The following is an 18,197-nucleotide window of genomic DNA, read 5'->3' as shown; positions in this document are numbered from 1 at the left end:
GTGACTCGACCGGGAGGCAACCAAGCATGTCTGCTTCAGCTCCCCCCGCCAATCCTCTGTGAGTGTCACTCAGATCCAGCCCAGGAAGCAATATGTCAAGCCAGTCAGCATCTCCACCCCACCCCTGGGAGCGCAGAATGAGGGCTGCTCAAAATGCGATGGCTACCAAGGGACAGTGGCACTTTTTCCAGTTTAATAAAATGTGTTGAAAAACAATAAACTTCTGTGTTTGCATGCCTGACTGACAATGTCATTAGCACCTCTCTCAACACCCTGTCACACATGTCCACTCACACATCCCCACAAATGTATCAAGTGGCACCCCATCTAGTCTCCCTGCCCCCTTCCCCTCCTCAATGTAACTTCAGGCAGATGGGTGGGAATTGAACTGTGGCTCATGAATGTCTGCGGGGGGTGGGGAGGCGCTGAGGACTTTCATTCTCTGATAGTCTGAGCTGCTGGCATCTGATAAGCCCGGAAGATGGTCACTGCAGGTGGAAAGCTGCTGCCAGGGGGTGGGGGATGTGTTTGCGGAAGCAGGGATGGACTTGGCGTGGGGAGGGTCTGTCAGTTCACTCTGGGGGGGCATCTCCCCAGTACTGGGATATGGCTATCAAGATCCAGCCCCCATTCTCGCTTTGTAGAGATGCAGTGATGTGTTCAAGTTGCGCAGAAGCAAGTCTGAGTGCACTTTTCATTCCCCTCTCTTCCAAATGGCCTCCCGGCCTCCCACGTGGTTCCCAATGGGCGTTCCTGTCACTCATTGACAGCCCCGCCTCCCCCCACCTGCTTCTCCGGAACCTGGGCACTACTTAGGGTTGCCAGTCTCCAGGTGGTAGCTGGAGATCTCCCAGAATTACAACTGATCTCCAGGCAACAGAGATCAACTCCCTACTATCTGGCCCTACTTTTCAACGAGGGGGAACCTTTTTCTTTTGATGGTGGCAGCGGTGGTGGGTATTTGTAGGCGCACCAAGCTGCAGCCACCAGCCTGGCCCTCCCCACTGGCTGCGCCGCTGCTTGCCCCATGCTTGAATGTCAGGGGAGGGGCATGGCCATTGGTTGGTGTGAGTGGGGTTATCAGGGGAATGGTGGGTGGGGCAGACCCTCCCAGGGGCCGCTGCATCTCGCCTTGCCACACTCGGGCACCAGCGGGACTATCCTGCAAAAGTCCACAGGGAGCCATGCAGCAGCGCCCCATTTACACCGGCGCACGAGTGGCGACGCTGCCAAGGGGGTTAGGATTGGGCTGCCCATGTTTGAGAACCTATATCTAAATTGTATTTAGTGATATTATTATTAGATAATTATGTAATTATTATTCTCTGACAACCAAGAGATGATATGGACTTTGCCTTGGTCTCCATGGTAGATATACAATTGAGTTTTCCTCTTGAAGTTTATTAGTTAATTCACATTAATTATGGATACTGCAGATAACAGGGTTAACATACCTGTAACTTATGTTCATCGAGTTCTTCTGTGCTGACACACATGGGGACTGCGCAGGCGCAGGCCAGCCGCCGGAGAATTTTCTAGAGCTTCCACGGCTCCGAAGGGGCCGTTTGTCGCGCGCCTCAGCGACCGTTTTCCCGCCCAAACGGTCACGTGATCCTCCAGCGACCAATGGCCCCTTCCCTCAGTTCTCCCTTGCCGCCGCTTGACCAACACACTTCAGCCATAACACCTTAAAAACACCAATTTCCGTTACAGCCATCACAATATCGTGCATTGGAGTTCACAGCGGGGTAGGAGGGAGGGTTGTGTGTCAGCACAGAAGAACTCGATGAACATAAGTTACAGGTATGTTAACCCTGTTTTCATCTTCGTTCTTCTGTGCCTCCACACATGGGAGTGTACCAAGCTTCACACAATAAGGAAGGCGGGGGTGAAGTCCAACACAATTTTATTAAGCAAACAAGATCAACAATAAATAGATATGCATATATACATCTATGTAAAAATACTGTGTAAGGACACATAAATACTCAATATTTACATATATACACACCCCCAGGTACCTATATACACACTTTCACTCAAGGGTACCCAACAGGTATGCCAAGAAAGTCATTCCAAAACTCCCTCAGGAAAAAAGGGAGTGTAAGACAGCCTTGGCCACAGATACATCCTGCTCCGCATTGACATCAACGGCGTAATGCCTGACAAAGGTGTCTGCAGAGGACCATGTGGCTGCTTTACAAATGTTAACCAGGGGCACCCCCCTGAGGAGTGCCGAAGAGGATGCTTGGGACCGCGTGGAGTGGGCTCTGACATGAAGCGGGCAAGCCACCCCAGCCAGGGAATAGGCCTTGCTAATGGCCGTCACAATCCACCTAGACAGGGTCTGTGAGGAAGCCCTGCTACCTTTGTCCTTGGCCCCAAAACATACAAACAGGTGAGGACTTGAGCGGAATTCCTTCGTCCTATCCAGGTAATAGGCTAGGGCCCTCTTCAAGTCTAGGGAATGAAGGGCCTTTTCCCCCTTAGAGGAAGGTTGAGGAAAGAATGCAGGCAGTGAGATATCCTGCGAGAGGTGGAAGGCGGACACCACCTTGGGCAGGAACCCGAGGCAGGGACGCAGGACCACCTTGTTGGGATGAAACACAAGAAAGGGAGGGTCAGACCGCAGTACAGACAGCTCACTGACCCGTCTGGCCGATGTGACGGCCACCAAGAATGCTACCTTGTAGGATAGCATATCCACAGGGCATGTAGCCATAGGTTCAAAAGGAGGCAACATGAGACGTGAGAGCACCAAGGACAGCGACCACTGAGGCACTGGCGCCGACACAGGTGGGTAAAGATTGTACATGCCCTTAAGGAACTGGCGGGATTGTGGGTGAGAAAACACCGTAGCACCCTCAACCCGGGCGTGAGCAGCTGATATCGCTGCCAAGTGTACCTTGAGGGAGGACACCTTCAAGCCCAGGCCACGCAAGTGGCACAAATACTCGAACACAACCCCCAAGGGACTGCTTTCGGGCACCACTCCTCTGGCAAGTGCCCAGAGCTCAAACCTGCGCCACTTGGCCGCATAAGCGCGCCTAGTGGATGGCCGACGAGCATTCAGGAGGACCCTCTGTACCTCGTCAGTAAAGCCTATCGGGGAGGAACGATCCGCCAAGCCGTTAGGTGCAGCTTCCTGGGATCGTGGTGGACCAGGCTCCCGTTTAGGAGAAGGTCTTGCCGAGGGGGCAGACTCACATATGTCCGTTGGGACATCCGCAGGAGCTTCGGGAACCAAACCTGCCGTGGCCAGAAGGGGGCCACCAGGATGCAGTCCGTCCCGTCCTCCTCTATCTTGCACAGGACCCTGGGAATCAAGGGGAATGGAGGAAATATGTAGTGCAAGCCCTGCGTCCACGTAAACTGGAAGGCATCCCCAATAGAGAGGGGGTCGCTCCCTGCCCTGGAACAGAACGTGTGGGCCTTGGTGGTCGCCGCAGTGGCGAACACGTCTATCACTGGATGACCCCACATCTGGAAGATCGGCCCAACGCACTCTCCGTTCAGTTCCCACTCGTGGTCTAGTAAAGGGACCCTGCTGAGGGCATCTGCCCGGGCATTGTCTGACCCAGCCACGTGTATAGCACGGAGCGACACGCCGTTCTTGATAGCCCACTGCCAAGTGAGTGTGGCTTCCCGGCACAGGGCCATGGACACTGTGCCCCCCTGCTGATTCACGTAGTACATGGCAGTCGTGTTGTCCGTCTGCACCTGACAATTTCTCAGCAGTGCTGTAAGAGACACAAGTGCGAAACGAATGGCCCTTAGTTCAAGCACATTGATATGGAGGGTCTTTTCCCTGTCAGACCAGACATCTTGCACAGACACATCACCACAGTAAGCCCCCCATCCCAACAGAGAGGCATCAGTGGTAACCGTGATGTCATGGTGTTGATACCCAAAAGGGGTCCCTCTAAACAAGTTGTCATCAGACAGCCACCAGTCCAAGGAGGAGAGGATGACCCTCGGGATAGAGAATTTGAGGGACGGAGGGTGCAGCAGAGCATCGTACCTCCGCACAAACCAGTTCTGGAGAGGGCGCATACGCAGCCTAGCGAAAGGCACCACAGAGGTGGCCGCTGCCATATGCCCTAGTAAGCACTGGATAGTGCGTACAGACTGGAATCGGTTCCTTTTAAACATGGACACTAGACCCCTTAGGGACCGAGCCCTCTCCAAGGGGAGCAGGGCCTTACCCTCCACAGAGTCTAAAAGTGCACCAATGTAAGACACCTTGCAGTTGGGCACCAGCTTGGATTTCTCCAAGTTCACCAGGAGCCCCAGGCGTTGGCAAGTGCTAAGTACCAAGGCAATGTCCTGCACCATCCTAGACTCCGATTCAGCCACGATGAGCCAGTCATCGAGGTACGGAAAGATGGTACAGCCTTCTTCCCGTAGGAAGGAAACCACAGGGGCCACACATTTAGTGAACACTCGTGGGGCAGTGGAAAGGCCAAAGGGGAGCACCTTATACCGGAAAACCCTTTGCCGGTAAACAAAGCTCAGGTATTTCCTGTGCTCCTTCCGTATGCCCACGTGAAAGTATGCGTCTTTTAAGTCAAGAACCGCAAACCAATCTCCCTGTTCCAGCAAGGCGATCACAGCCGCCAACGTAACCATTTTGAATTTGGTCACCTTGAGGAAGGCATTAAGGCCCCTCAGATCTAAAATGGGACGCAAGCCCCCATCCTTCTTAGGGACCAGGAAGAACCTAGAGAAGAAACCCTTTACAGAGTCCTCATAGGGCAGTTCTTCCACAGCACCCTTGGCCAAGAGCGACACGATCTCCGCATCCAGCTCGGCCATAGTGTTATTGACAGCAGTCAGGGGTGAACTGCACCTAGGCAGCTCAACGAACTCCAGCCCGTATCCCAGTTCAACAATCGTTAAGACCCATGAGTCAGATGTTATTGACTCCCACTCAGAGAGGAGTGGACTCAGTCTGTCCGAAAAGTTCGGGGATACGGCTGGCGTGACCCGTCAGTACTGCCTCCCGGCGCCCTGCTGATCTTTCTGCTGGGCCGGTTGTTGTGCCGGACGAGGCTTGAAAGGCCGACGCCTCCTCTGCTGTTGTGCGGGAGGGTAAGGCCGCTGCTGGTAGGCAGGATACTGTTGGTAGCCCGGCCGCTGTTGTTGGTATCTGCCCTGGTAATGGTAAGGGCCGGACCGGGGAGCGTACCGTGACCTGGAGGAGGGCTTGTCCACTGGAGCCAGACCCAAAGACCGCGCCGTCTGCCTGTCCTCCTTTTTCTTCTTCAGGGTCTCGTCGGTGGACTTGGAGAACAGCGAGTCCCCTTCAAAGGGCATGCTCTCCACCCTGGAACGCACCTCTTGGGACAGGGCCGTCGACCGCAACCAAGAGTGGCGCCTGAGGACCACCGCCGAAGCCATCCCTCTAGCAGCAGTGTCAGCCGCATGGCTCCCAGCATTCATTTGCTGTTTAGACAGCCGGACAGCCTCTGTTTGCAGCAGGGACACCACAGCCTTCTGCTCAGGTGGGAGGTCTCGGGTATAGGACGCCAACTTCTCCCAGAGGTACAGTTGGTACCCTGCCATGATGGTCTGGTAGTTGGCAATCCTCAGACCCAGCGAAGCTACAATGTACTGGCGCCTGCCCATGGCATCAAGCTTCTTGCCCTCTTTATCGGCAGGCACCGAGGAGTGACCCGATCGTCAGGGGTTGAACTCCTCTGTGACCAAGGAGGAAGGTGGAGGGTGCTTCACCAACGCCGGCCAGGTGCCCTGCTTGATCTTGTAAAGCTGCTCGATGCGCTTGGATGTTGGAGGCTGATCACAGGGCACCTGCCACACCTTCTCCACAATCTCCTCAATACCCTCGAGCATGGGGAAGCCAACGTACGCCGGATTATCCCCATAGATACGCTTGAGGAGCTTGTCCTTGGTCTGGGGGACTGCTGAAGAGATATCCATCTCGAGAGCCTTGGCCATCCTTGCCATCTGGTCGGCGTAGATGCGGAGGTCCTCGAATGGCGAGTCCGCAGATGGCACTAGCTCCTCAGCTGGCGACGGTTCGGACCAGGACTCCGACTGGTAGCCGCCAAAGCTCTCCACTTCCTCCTCATCGGAACCGAGCTCGGATTCCTGAGCCCGGAGTGGAGGGGGAGCCCACGCCGACCTCGATGTCGAAGGCCTCGGTTCCGACACGGAGAAGCCCGCAGGTGTCCCCTCCCATTGGCAACGGTATGGCGAGGGGAGGTAGGAAGCCTGTCGATGCCGGGATGCAGTGGACCGGACTGATCGGACACTGTCTCCGGAACCATGCCGCTCACGACCGACCGGAGGTGGAGACGGACGGACAGGCGACGGACGGCTCCGACGAGGAGACGGGCTCGGTTCCAGCCTCGGCGACCGAAGGGCAAGCGATGGTCGGCTCCGACGGTGCGGGCTCGGCTCCGGCCCCGACGAGAATTCTGCGGGCACCGTCTCGAAGGCCATCGGATCCGGCACCGGCACGGAGATGTCTTCTGGCTCAGGGGAGCCCAGATGAGGGGAAGGCGTGTGAGGAAGCACGATGACCTCCTCCTGAGGAGCGGGACGCGGCGACCGATGATGCTTGGTCTTCTTCTTCTTCTTCGCCGGTTCCGAAGAAGACCTCGGAACCGACGCGCTCCTCGCCTTCGAAGGGGACCTCGGCTTCGACCTCTTATGCCTTATCGGAACCGATCCGGACGTCGGTTCCGACCGGGGACTCGGTACCAGGATCCTCGGTTCCGACGTAGGTCTCGGATCCGACCTGGTAGATGACGCGCTACGGGGCGGCCGCACCGGTCCCTGCGCTGGAGAGGCCGCTCTCGACGCCGAGGTACTCGGGGGACGCGGTTTCGACCCCGACCTCGCGGAGGCCACTGAGCCAGCTCTTGAATGCCGTTCGGCAGAGGGGCTAGGGCCGGCCTTGGGGGAGGGCAACGGAGCGCCTCCGGACATGACCTTCTGCCACAGGGAGGAGTTCAGTCGGGCCTTGCGCTCCTGCCGGGCCTTGCTGGTGAAGCCCTGGCATATCTTACAGGCCGACACATTATGGGTCTCCCCCAAACAAAACAGGCACAGTTCATGGCCATCGGTCTTGGCCATTTTCGTGTGGCATTGGAGGCAATGCTTGAAGAGAGCCTTTGAGGCCATCTTCAGGGGCACGCGAAAAGGAAGGTCAAAAACAGTCCGAGTCAAATTACCGAGTCCACAACAAAGTCCAAAACGAGATCCGAAGAATAGTCGAGGTCACGAAGTCCGAAGTCAAAAGCCAAGCAATCAGTCAGAATAAAGCACGAAGCACAAAAGCACAGAGCAACGAAGCTCACGTTCTCTCCAAGCGGCGGCAAGAAGAGAACTGAGGGAAGGGGCCGTTGGTCGCTGGAGGATCACGTGACCGTTTGGGCGGGAAAACGGTCGCTGAGGCGCGCGACAAACGGCCCCTTCGGAGCCGTGGAAGCTCTAGAAAATTCTCCGGCGGCTGGCCTGCGCCTGCGCAGTCCCCATGTGTGGAGGCACAGAAGAACGAAGATGAAATTTGAGTTACTCATTTCCAAAAGCAATAAATAAGTAAATATAAATAAATTTTAAAATCACACAACTGTGAACTAGTAACCTGATTAAAGCAACAGGTTTGTGAAAAAAGTGCAGACTCTGTATAAGATCAACCATTGGATCTACTAAAGACAATGGAAAAGAATGCACAGCAGGCCTTTTCAAATACAGAAGGATAAGGAATGGTCCAGTCTGTGCTCTTCAGTGGGGAAACCATAATTCATTTTTCTCTATTCCGATACCAATAGTGTAGATATGATTATGTGCACGTATGCATTTCTGTAATTAAATTAAAAATACAAAGCTACTTGCTCTCTTCTGAATCAGGAACAAAAATTAGGTCACTTATGTGATCTTTAGTGAGGGTATATATGCAATTAAGATATTTCTCTCCCCCATCTCCAGCATTTTATCTAAGTTGCTATAACTAATCTATCAGGGAGGCAGAGCCCCTAAAGGAATTTAAATCAAATAACTCAAATATCTAACATTTATCACTATTTTGGTTACTCATTTAATTCTATATTTATAGCATACTAATAACTATACAAACAAATAACAGACATATAAATAGCTCAGTATTTTAATTCCAAGTTCATAATATTTGACACTAATAGGATTATTTGTTTTTATCTAGTAAATAAAATACCTCAGTCTGTCACTCACTTCCTTTTATTCTTTATTTCCTTGCCGCATACATCTTTTGTAATATGAAAATGTCTGTTTTAAGTGAAAATATTACAGTATGTAACATTTTCATGTCAAAATAATTACATTATAAGATTTAGAATTAAATTATTTAAGATAGGAAAACATTTTGATATGCAGTTGGCAGGATCAGCTCCTCCATAGGTTAAATAAACTGAGACAATGTTAAGATCAACAACCACAGAGACCAACTCAGGCAACTTTCAACTGAGCTGAGATTTCTAAATCCAAATCAAACTCCAATTAGTATCCATCTGACAGCTTTATTTCAAAAAGCCTTTGACAAAGTTCCTCACCAAAGAATCCTGGGCAAGTTCAGCACTCATGCAATAAGAAAATGGGTCCTCTTATATACAAAAAACTGGTTAAATGACAGTAAGCAAAGTATAGGAATAAACAGACAGTTCTCACAATGGAGGGAAGTAAACAGTGGGATTCCACAAGCATCAATATTGGAGGTGGTGCTATTTAATAATAATCTGGAACTGGGGGTGAGCAATGTAGCAGCTAAGTATGCAGCTGACACAAAATTATTTAGGATAGTGAAAACCACAGCCAACTGTAAAGAGCTCCAGGAGTAGGGGTGTACGCTTTGGGTTCCTGGTTCAGAAAGAAAAAAAAAGAACCAGGCCCAATTCGTAAAGATTCAGTATTTCCGAATCGGGGCCAGTATGATGGCCCTGATTCAGAAATACCGAACTAAAGCAATTTGGGTTGCTTCGGGACCTTTTTAAAGGGCTCCCTCCCACCAACACACCACTTACCTGGGACATCCTGGTGGTGGCAGAGGTGCCAGCTATGGCTTTCCCCGCTGCCCTACTGGCTACTGCTGCAGCCAAAGTGGCGGAGGCATTGGCTGCGGCCTTCTCTGCCGCCTGCCGCAGCGGCTGAAGTGGCGGCACAGGTGGCCGAGGCACTGGCTGCAGCCTTCCCTGCCACCCTGCTGGCTGCCACAGAGGCCAAAGCGGTGCCGCAAGCAGCGGAGGCACCAGCTGCAGCCTTCCCTGCTACCCTGCTGACTGCTGCGGCGGCAGAGGCGCCTGCTTTGGCATTCGGGAAAGGTAAGTAGGATTGGGGTTGGGGGGGAGGGGATCAGGGGGCAGGTGGGGGTCTCACTTCAGTATGCTCTGAATCATTACGAAGCATACCGAAGCAATTCTGATAACCCGAATCCGAAGCGTCTTGCTGCTTTGGATTTTGGGTTATTCCGAATCTTTTTCCTGCTTCAGTAAACCCGAAGCAGGAAAACCGAGTATTTCCCCGGTGCACACCTCTATCCAGGAGGATCTCCACAAATAGGAATAGGCAGCAATGTAGCAAATGAAGTTTAATGCAGGTAAGTGCAAGGCGGAACAAAAAACCACAACTTTGAGTATATGATAATGGAGTCTGAACTTGCTGAGACCTTGGGGTTCTAGTGGATAGCTCAATTAAAGTGTCAACCCAGTGTGCCGCAGCAGTGAAAAAGGCAAACTCTGTGCTGGGGATTATTAGGAAAAGGACTCAATAAAACATACTGCCAATAACATACTACCCCTGCATAGATGTTTGATGCAGCTTCATTTTGGAATATTGTGAGCAGTTCTGGTCAGCGTAACTCAAAAAGGATATTGCAGAGCTAGAAAAAGTACATAAGAGGGCAACTGAGATGATTTAGGGGTGAAGCATCTTTCCTATGAGGAAAGACTGAAGAGTCTGGGAGTTTTCAGTTTGGGAAAAATATGACTAAGGGGGGGCATGATAGAGGTTTATAAATTATGCACGGGATAGAGACAGTGGATAGAGAGAACTTGTTCTCCCTCTTCCAAACTAGAACTCAAGGGCATCCAATGAAGCTGATGGGCAGTACATTCAGGACAGGAAAAGGAAATACTTTACACAAGTTATTAAAATGTGGGATTCACTCTTAGAAGATGTAGTGATGGCCATTTGGACAGCTTTAAGAGAGGATTAGACAGAGTCATAGAGTGAGGGAACCTCCACATTCAGAGACAGTACCAGTGCCAGGAGGCCTCAGCCTCTACGACCGTTGCTGGCCCTCCAGAGTAGCTGGTTGGCCACTGAGTGAGGCAGGATGCTAGACTAGATGGAACACTGGATTGATCCAGCAGACCTTACGTTCTCTGCTTATCAGTAATCCATTTAATCCAATTTCTAATTATTTATACTTTTGTAAGGTTGTTATTAGAAATGTTTTAAAGCAACTAAGTTTTTGATCTTCTGACAGGAGCTGCAGTAGCATAAATAGGCATAAGTGTTGGCGGGGAGGGGGGGGAGAACCTTATTATACTTTCATAATCCGATAATGGCAGATGTTGATCTCTTTCAGTAACATTTTTAATGATTTGCCGTTTTAAAAGAGAAAGAGGCCATGAATTAAATCAGGATGACTTAAGGAAGAAAAGAAAGTAGATCACCAATTGGTCTTCTAAATGATCTCCAGTTCATAAAATAAGATTTTAGAAATTTTTTACTAGATAATTATACTTCCTGATTTTGTAATTAGTGGAACTACATGTAATTACATAATAATTATGATAGTAATTACGTAATTAAGATGTATAATTATGTAGTAAAAAACATTATGGAAATAAAAACTATCAACGGTACAACCACAATACATCTACAAAAATTCTCCCACTGCTTTAAAACTGTATTTTCCAATATATATTTTTTAAATCAGCGATTAGTCTACTCTATCAACTTCCTGATGGCAAAATAAAGGAAAAACTTACAGATATTAAGATACTGAATTATCCTCTTAAGACTTAATTATACCAATTTATTAACAATCACATTAAGATGACAAAGTCATGTTTAAAAGAAAATTCACTAAAATCCCATTGAAGCAAATGAGATAAAGCTTAGGAAAACTTTATCATTTAGACTTCAAATTTTAGTATTCCTTAAAGAATATATTGTAAAATATAATGTATGTCTGAAAACCATTAAAATAGGGCTCTCTCAAAAGAGCAGCATTCCACTGTTTTATTTGTATTACAGAAACATTTTCTCTGAAGGCTTTTTAAATGCTATGCTTTGTTGTTTAAGAAATTTATCTTAGAGCTCCATCTTCAAACTGGGCCCGTGTCTCCTTATTCCACACAGCTATGAGTGTTTGAAGAAATGTTTCCCTGTAGCTTTGTCTTGAATTTGAGAGATCAACAGTGATTTAGAGTATACATAGCCCATAGTTAATTATTGGCAAACCAATTGGAAAAGATACAATAATGAATTTTTCCTCCCTAGAATGAAGAGACATGAAAATAATTATAATGAACCTAGTCAAAATATGACAGGTTGTCTTCAAACCCACTTCAGTTATCAATTTGGTCATCGACATGCCACCGGTATGTTCAACTCAATCCATCTTTTCAAAACACACACATATGTAGTTACACTGCCCTTTTCACCCAGGAGGTGCAATCCTAAACAGAGTTTCTCCGGTCTGAGTAACTCTGCTTAAGATTGCACTGAAAATATACTCGTACTAAGTGTCAGAGTGCTCCATTATAACTTACGGAAATGTCCAGATTTTTTAAAACGTTGCATTTCATTCTGAGGTGTCTTTCTAGAAACAGCTGCAACATCCTGCATACACCTTTTCTGGATAACCTCCACCTGCTAACAGAGACATCTGACGATCCACCCACTAGTAACTTTGAGAAATATTGCCATTATGAATGGTCTTCTTGTAAAGCTTTCTAACAACTCATCCATAAAAAAATCACTTTGTACTGATATTTGGCACACCAAGTTATGAACACACAGAGGAAAACAATGTTTAAATTACAGGATACAAGCAAATATTGAAAGTTTGATTTTGTATTTTGCATGTAGGTCATACAGCCTAACAGTTTCATTTTTCTAAATGCAATTTTATAGTTTATTCATCCAGAAACTAAACCGAGCATGTTTAGTATTTTTATGAAGGTGGGAGTGTAAAAAGGTGCTATAACTGTGTAAAAGTATTTACTAAGCATGCATTTAGTTTTGTTTTATGAACCAGAGTATAAAAATGAAGAGAGCTAAGGTGTATACACTGAAATACACTTTGAAGATACAGACAATGCTTTTAATACACAACCTTATTTCAATCAATAGCTATCTCAGTATAACTTAACCTCCCACTTCAACTTTAGACACTATTTTGATACTTTCAGAAATTTCATATTTCAAAGTCAGAAAGCTCTACAATTAAGGTATTCAGAAGAAAAACATATCTTCTTGAACTAGGTTAATAGAATTTTGTATGTGATAGAGTGAAAAAGTACAAGGATATACAATGTACATACCTCATTTCTTGGTATGGTCAATATATCTTTTTTCCCATTTATACTCCTTAACTTCTCCTTATAAAGCATATCTAGATCTACTGGCAAGGAGGATCACTGCTTAGAATAGAGTCTGGTCTTCTCAGCCACCAGATCTATGACAGCCATTCCCTGAGAGCAGACCTGATATTTCTTGTGATCCTTCTCTGTGACATTACTGTGCAAATTTTGGAGGGATAGCCAATCAAAACAACAGAATCTTGTGTCACTTTAAATACAGAAATAATTGTAGCATAAGAAAAAACCTACTTTATTAAATGCATCTCCTCAAGGGTAGAAGCACAACTACATAAGGGTACAAACAGAACAAAGGCGTGTATGTGTATTGGATGCATTGGGAGTATTACAAAGAGAGGTCAACAGGTCGAGCATTCCAAAAAGTGTGGTAATTTAACTGCAGACCACAGATGAAAATAAGAGCAAGATTCAGGTCCAATAACGTCTTAAAGACCAACTAGATTTCCAGGGTATATGGCTTTTGAGAGTCAAAGAGAGTTGGTCTTTAAGGAGGGACTGGACCCGAATCTTGCTCTTCTACCACAAACCAACACAATACCCACCTGAAACTAATTTTTCTATTATTTTGTCAAGGTTAACTAGTGAAATTTCTGCAATTCCTGCTCTTGGACTTCATGCCTAAAACTTGCCTCTCATCCTCAGGTAGACATTACCACTAACACACAGCATCTCTGTCCCAGAGCTCTATCCCCATCCTTGTTAGACTGATCTCACAGTAGTGGCCTCACAGGTGTACAGTAATGCTTAAAGTCTCAAATTCGGACTGATCTTTCTCCATTTTCCCTGACTCCAGCAGCAGCCATTTCCTCCCCACCCCCCACCCCCAACTAGGACTTTTTTATTTTTAAAAAATCAGGACTAGAATATTGTTTTATCGACATGCTATTGCAACAAGAGGTATAGCACGTTCTCTGAATCCTCAGCTTTCATTTTTAAAGAATCTAGCTCCTTCACTTGCAATATTCTGTCCCTTTGTGGAAGACACTCATGTCCTCTAATGGTACTGAAAATTTATTTTATTGTCTGTAGAAATTTTGATTGGTGACAGAATATGCATTAATGCTGACATGTCTAAACACATGTAAAATGATTAGGCAAACACTGAAGTAAATAAAGTCTCACAAAACCACTTTCAATTTATATTGCATTGTATTGGGAGTTATTTTACTGTTATTTAATTTTAAAAAGCCTTTCCAGAAAAGGAAAGAGTTATAGAAGCACCACCAGTAGCCCGACCTCTTAGAAATGAGTTTAAAATATCCTTTCCCAAACACAGCTTCCTCAATTGAGCAAAAGGTATACAATAGATTATTAGACATGCAGCTCCATTCTTATACAGGGAATTCCTTAAATTCATATAGTCAACTGACTTTGTGTATATGTTGCTAGCAGAATGATGCATATTGGAATAGCACAACAGAGTAGGCCTGCCTTTTATGATGCAAATTTCCACTTTAAACTCACAGGGTAATTACAGTGTTTTAACATACCTTTCTCTTGATCAGTAAGTTTTTCCATTGCATAGTCCACATCAAAAATGTACCGGTAAAAGCACAGCTGGGTGTACAAGGCCTTGTCAGAATACTGAAATGTAAAAAGAACAAATGAAACACTGTTAAGAAAAAGTGCACACTAAAAAAAATGTACATTTGCAACTTCTAATATACAGCTTTGCTGTACTACTGATTGGATTTTCAATTGTTAATTTTTAACTTATAAAATGTCTTCAGAACCAACTTTGTCTTTCAACATAATACAAAGGTATTTTTTAAAAACGAAAAAAATCAACAAAAATTGTAGCTATCTGGTCTCTTGTATGTTGTTCATATGGATATGTCCTTTGATTTATTAGTTCAAGATTATTAAGGTACAAAAACAATTATCAGCAGTTCAATGAAATAGTTTTATTTCATAAAAATTTCATGTTTATTTTTATCCTACATAATTTAAAATGGTTCTAATGGTAAATCTGTACAGTTCTTCTAATGTATTAGTATGGGTTAGATATAAACCACAATAAGTGAAACTCCATTACCAGAACATATTTTTCCCAACACTGCTTTACTGCTTCAGCCCGCTGACGGGAACAAAACCTGCTTCTGAGGGACACAAGAGCTTCAGGAAGAGCATAGGGTTCCACAGTGACTCCAATGATGACCACAGGGGTACCCCAAGATGCTTGCTGACTGTGAGCTCATCACTACTACCACCGCCCCTGCTCAGCAGCTGGAGAAGACAACAGCTCTTACTCTTTCGTATTTCAGATCTTTTTTTTTTAAAAAATGAACATGCCCTATTGGCCTCCTGAAGAGTACGTTCCTTACATGAGCTTAGCCGTCATGGTTGCCATGGCAACATGCAACCAGAATGGTGCTGTAGTTCATATGGAAAGAAAGTGTCATACAAGAGTTTAGGAACTGGAACAGATTGCGTCACTGATTTAAAGAAGCCTAGCTGACCAGGGGGTTATTCCATCTCCTGGGAAGGGTGGAAGTAGGTGACTGACAAATGGGAAGCTGGCTAATTGGTGGGAAGCAGAACAGGATCTGCTGCCCTCAAAATCTGCCACCTGAGGCAGCCTCATTATGGAGCCAGCCCTGGATTCATAACAAGTCTTTAAGGGACTAGAAAAATTACAAATTTATTAATTCAAAACTTTATACACATGTTTAGATCTAATACAGGAAAATGCACATAAAGTGCCTGAACACATTTAGCTAGTTCATTTAACAATATTTTTGTTTTTTTGGAAACAATGCCTAGCACTGTACCATGGATTATTCTGTATTGGGAAATTTGCAATCTCATAACTCGTTCTGCTTTTATACAGCCTAAGATGGCTCACATTAGGTTATTTTACAAAGGCTCATAATATTACTTTCATCCCTTTCATAAATAGTTAAGCATAGTTCAGATATAACAGCTAACTCTGAGCAAACCTTAAAAGAACTTCACATTCATTTGTGGTGACAAGATAATGAGTTATGTCTAAGTTTGAGACAAGCAAACCATCGATGGTTGTTGTGGGTTTTCCGGGCTGTATTGCCGTGGTCTTGGCATTGTAGTTCCTGACGTTTCGCCAGCAGCTGTGACTGGCATCTTCAGAGGTGTGGCACCGAAAGACCGGGATCTCTCAGTGTCAAACTCTAGACGCTCTCAGTTTGACACTGAGAGATCCCGGTCTTTCGGTGCCACACCTCTGAAGATGCCAGCCACAGCTGCTGGCAAAACGTCAGGAACTACAATGCCAAGACCACGGCAATACAGCCCGGTAAACCCACAACAACCATTGTTCTCCGGCCGTGAAAGCCTTCGACAATATAAGCAAACCATCGTTTATCAGTATATCTGGACAGGCAAACTAAACTTTCACTTCTTTTGCAAACCAGAATTCTAAGCAGTGGTTTGATCCCAGTTTGCTTGGCAAATGCAAACTATAGCTAGCTGGTTCAGATATAACAGCAAGCTATGTCTGTTGGAAACATAGGGATGGCAAGTGAGCAAATCTCTTTCAAGGCTCATTTTAGTAATGTGTGAACTAAACATTAAAAAGACACACTTTAAATCTCTTCTGAAGAAGCGCCTGAAAGCAAGAGTCAAGTGGGGGATCAAGAGTGAAATTTAATCCCAAGCAGACAGAGATGATGCTAGTCAGGAGAGATGTTCTGGAAGGAACTGATCTGCTAGTACTTGAGAACATGTCTGACACTGCAGCTAATGAGAAAAATGTGGGGATTCTCTTAGATTCTGCCTTGGTGCTAGAAAAGTAGGTTGTTGGAGTCGCTGAAATGTATTTCAGCTACATTTACTTAGAATGTTATTATCTCTTCCTGACTTTGCTGATCTGGCCATGCTGGTTCATGCTTCTATAACCTGCTTTGGCTTGGGGAGACTTTGCTATCTGGGTTGAGCTTTTTACAACTGCTCAGCCCCATCCCATAACTGCCAATGCCTTTAAAAGGAACTGCAAGATGAAAGAAGTTGCAGCTTTTGCCTGGAGGAACTTTGCCATCTAGGCTGAGCTTCCACCTGCTCAGCCATCCCTTGACTACAGAGGCCTTTAAAAGGAACTGTAACATGAAGGAAAGTGCTGACTTTTGCCTGGGAAATTTGCCAGTCGATTATTTGATGTATTATTATGGGATTGCAGAGTAGTATTATTATATGATTTTGTACTGTATTTTGTATTGTAATAGGATTTCATGTTTGTTAGCTACCTTGAGTGTTCTTTTCAACAGAAAGGTGGGATATAAATAAATAACACCTAGGCTGAACTATACTAACAGGTTGTATGTGAAGTATTCTTGAAAACAACTTGGAAGATGCAATTAATACACAGCACCCTTCTTTTGACAGTGATGTGAATCTGCAAAGAAACCCTGACACAACTAAATGGTTGCTTACTTGCTTCTGTGTTTAATTAAAGGATTTTACCTTTAAAGGCTATGACAACCTGGGGTTTAAATATCTGAAGGGCTGCCTGACCTCTGACCATAAGAAATGGCTGGCTAGAAGAGGTACAAAGGGCATCGTCACTTCTAGAATTCAGGAAAGCTTGTAACATAATACTCTTTCAAAGGGCTTTTAGTTGACCTGGTTTGGTGGTGAAGTTGGGCTGGGCCCACAATAGTGTATATCGAAACTCAGTGCTACAGTATCATAGCAATATGTACAGACATGCTTCCTTAAACTGGTATCATTCCATCCAAACATTAATATATATTATTCTTTACTGTGCCTATGTGTGTGTTGTGTGTTAACTGTACAAATTAAGTTCAAATGATTTGCAAATGCATATTTAACAGTTTGCTTTGAAAAGTTCCCTTCTTCTGTGCTTACTTCCCAGTCAGGAAGTCATGGCATAGAAAATTAAAAATGAGAGGTTGCTGCTATTTAGTATATTGCTGAATTATTTTTAAACACTTTAGATTGGACTGATCTGATTACTAAAAATTGAAAATTATGTTGGAGAACAGTCATAGGCTTAAAGTTTAAAATTTTGAAACTATTCTGCTAAACATTACTGCTTAGGGCATCAAACAATATAAAATGAAAAAACAACATATGAAAACAGCAATACCTATTACGAATTACAAAACACAAATTAGCAGTAGAATAATTAAAGATCCATAATTTAATCAAAACATAATATAATCTGCTCATTCATTAAGATATCATCCATGTAAGACCAATAAAACAAAATAGATTTTGCCAGTTCATACTGAATAAAGATAGAACACAGCAGTTTACAGAACTAAAAATCAACACAAGCACTGTACACTATGATTTGAAAGAACTGGGACACAGAGCAGATGTTTCAAACCAACCACTATACATGTTTCCATTGGCTCATTTCTGTTAGCAAGTAAACTGCTGCATTTTGTAGCTCCACAAAGAACTCAGTACAGTAGTCCAGTTTGTATACTACCAAATATATACTATGGTAGCCAACCACATTTTCTTTGAGTGGGTGTGGAGGGTGACTCAGTCTAAGTAGACAAAAGACACTTCTGGCAATGACTATCACCCAAAATTACAGGATTGGGTCAAGCAGCACCTACAATCTGCACATGTGTTCCTCTATGG

General features: G+C 45.4%; 1 protein-coding gene across 1 annotated transcript in view; it reads right to left on the bottom strand.

The window, feature by feature from the left end:
• The window catches only part of POLA1 (DNA polymerase alpha 1, catalytic subunit), a 399,534-nt gene that overhangs the window by 69,620 nt on the left and 311,717 nt on the right, over positions 1–18,197 (bottom strand). Inside the window, exon 36 of the mRNA XM_054974131.1 lies at positions 14,102–14,195. Within this exon, the coding sequence (XP_054830106.1) occupies positions 14,102–14,195 (94 nt within the window). The remainder of the gene's footprint in view (positions 1–14,101; positions 14,196–18,197) is intronic.

Source organism: Eublepharis macularius, chromosome 3, assembly GCF_028583425.1.
Source record: "Eublepharis macularius isolate TG4126 chromosome 3, MPM_Emac_v1.0, whole genome shotgun sequence".
Classification (NCBI taxonomy): Eukaryota; Metazoa; Chordata; class Lepidosauria; order Squamata; family Eublepharidae; genus Eublepharis; species Eublepharis macularius.
Note: the sequence above shows the minus strand (reverse complement) of the source record. Positions and strands in the feature narration are given on the sequence as shown.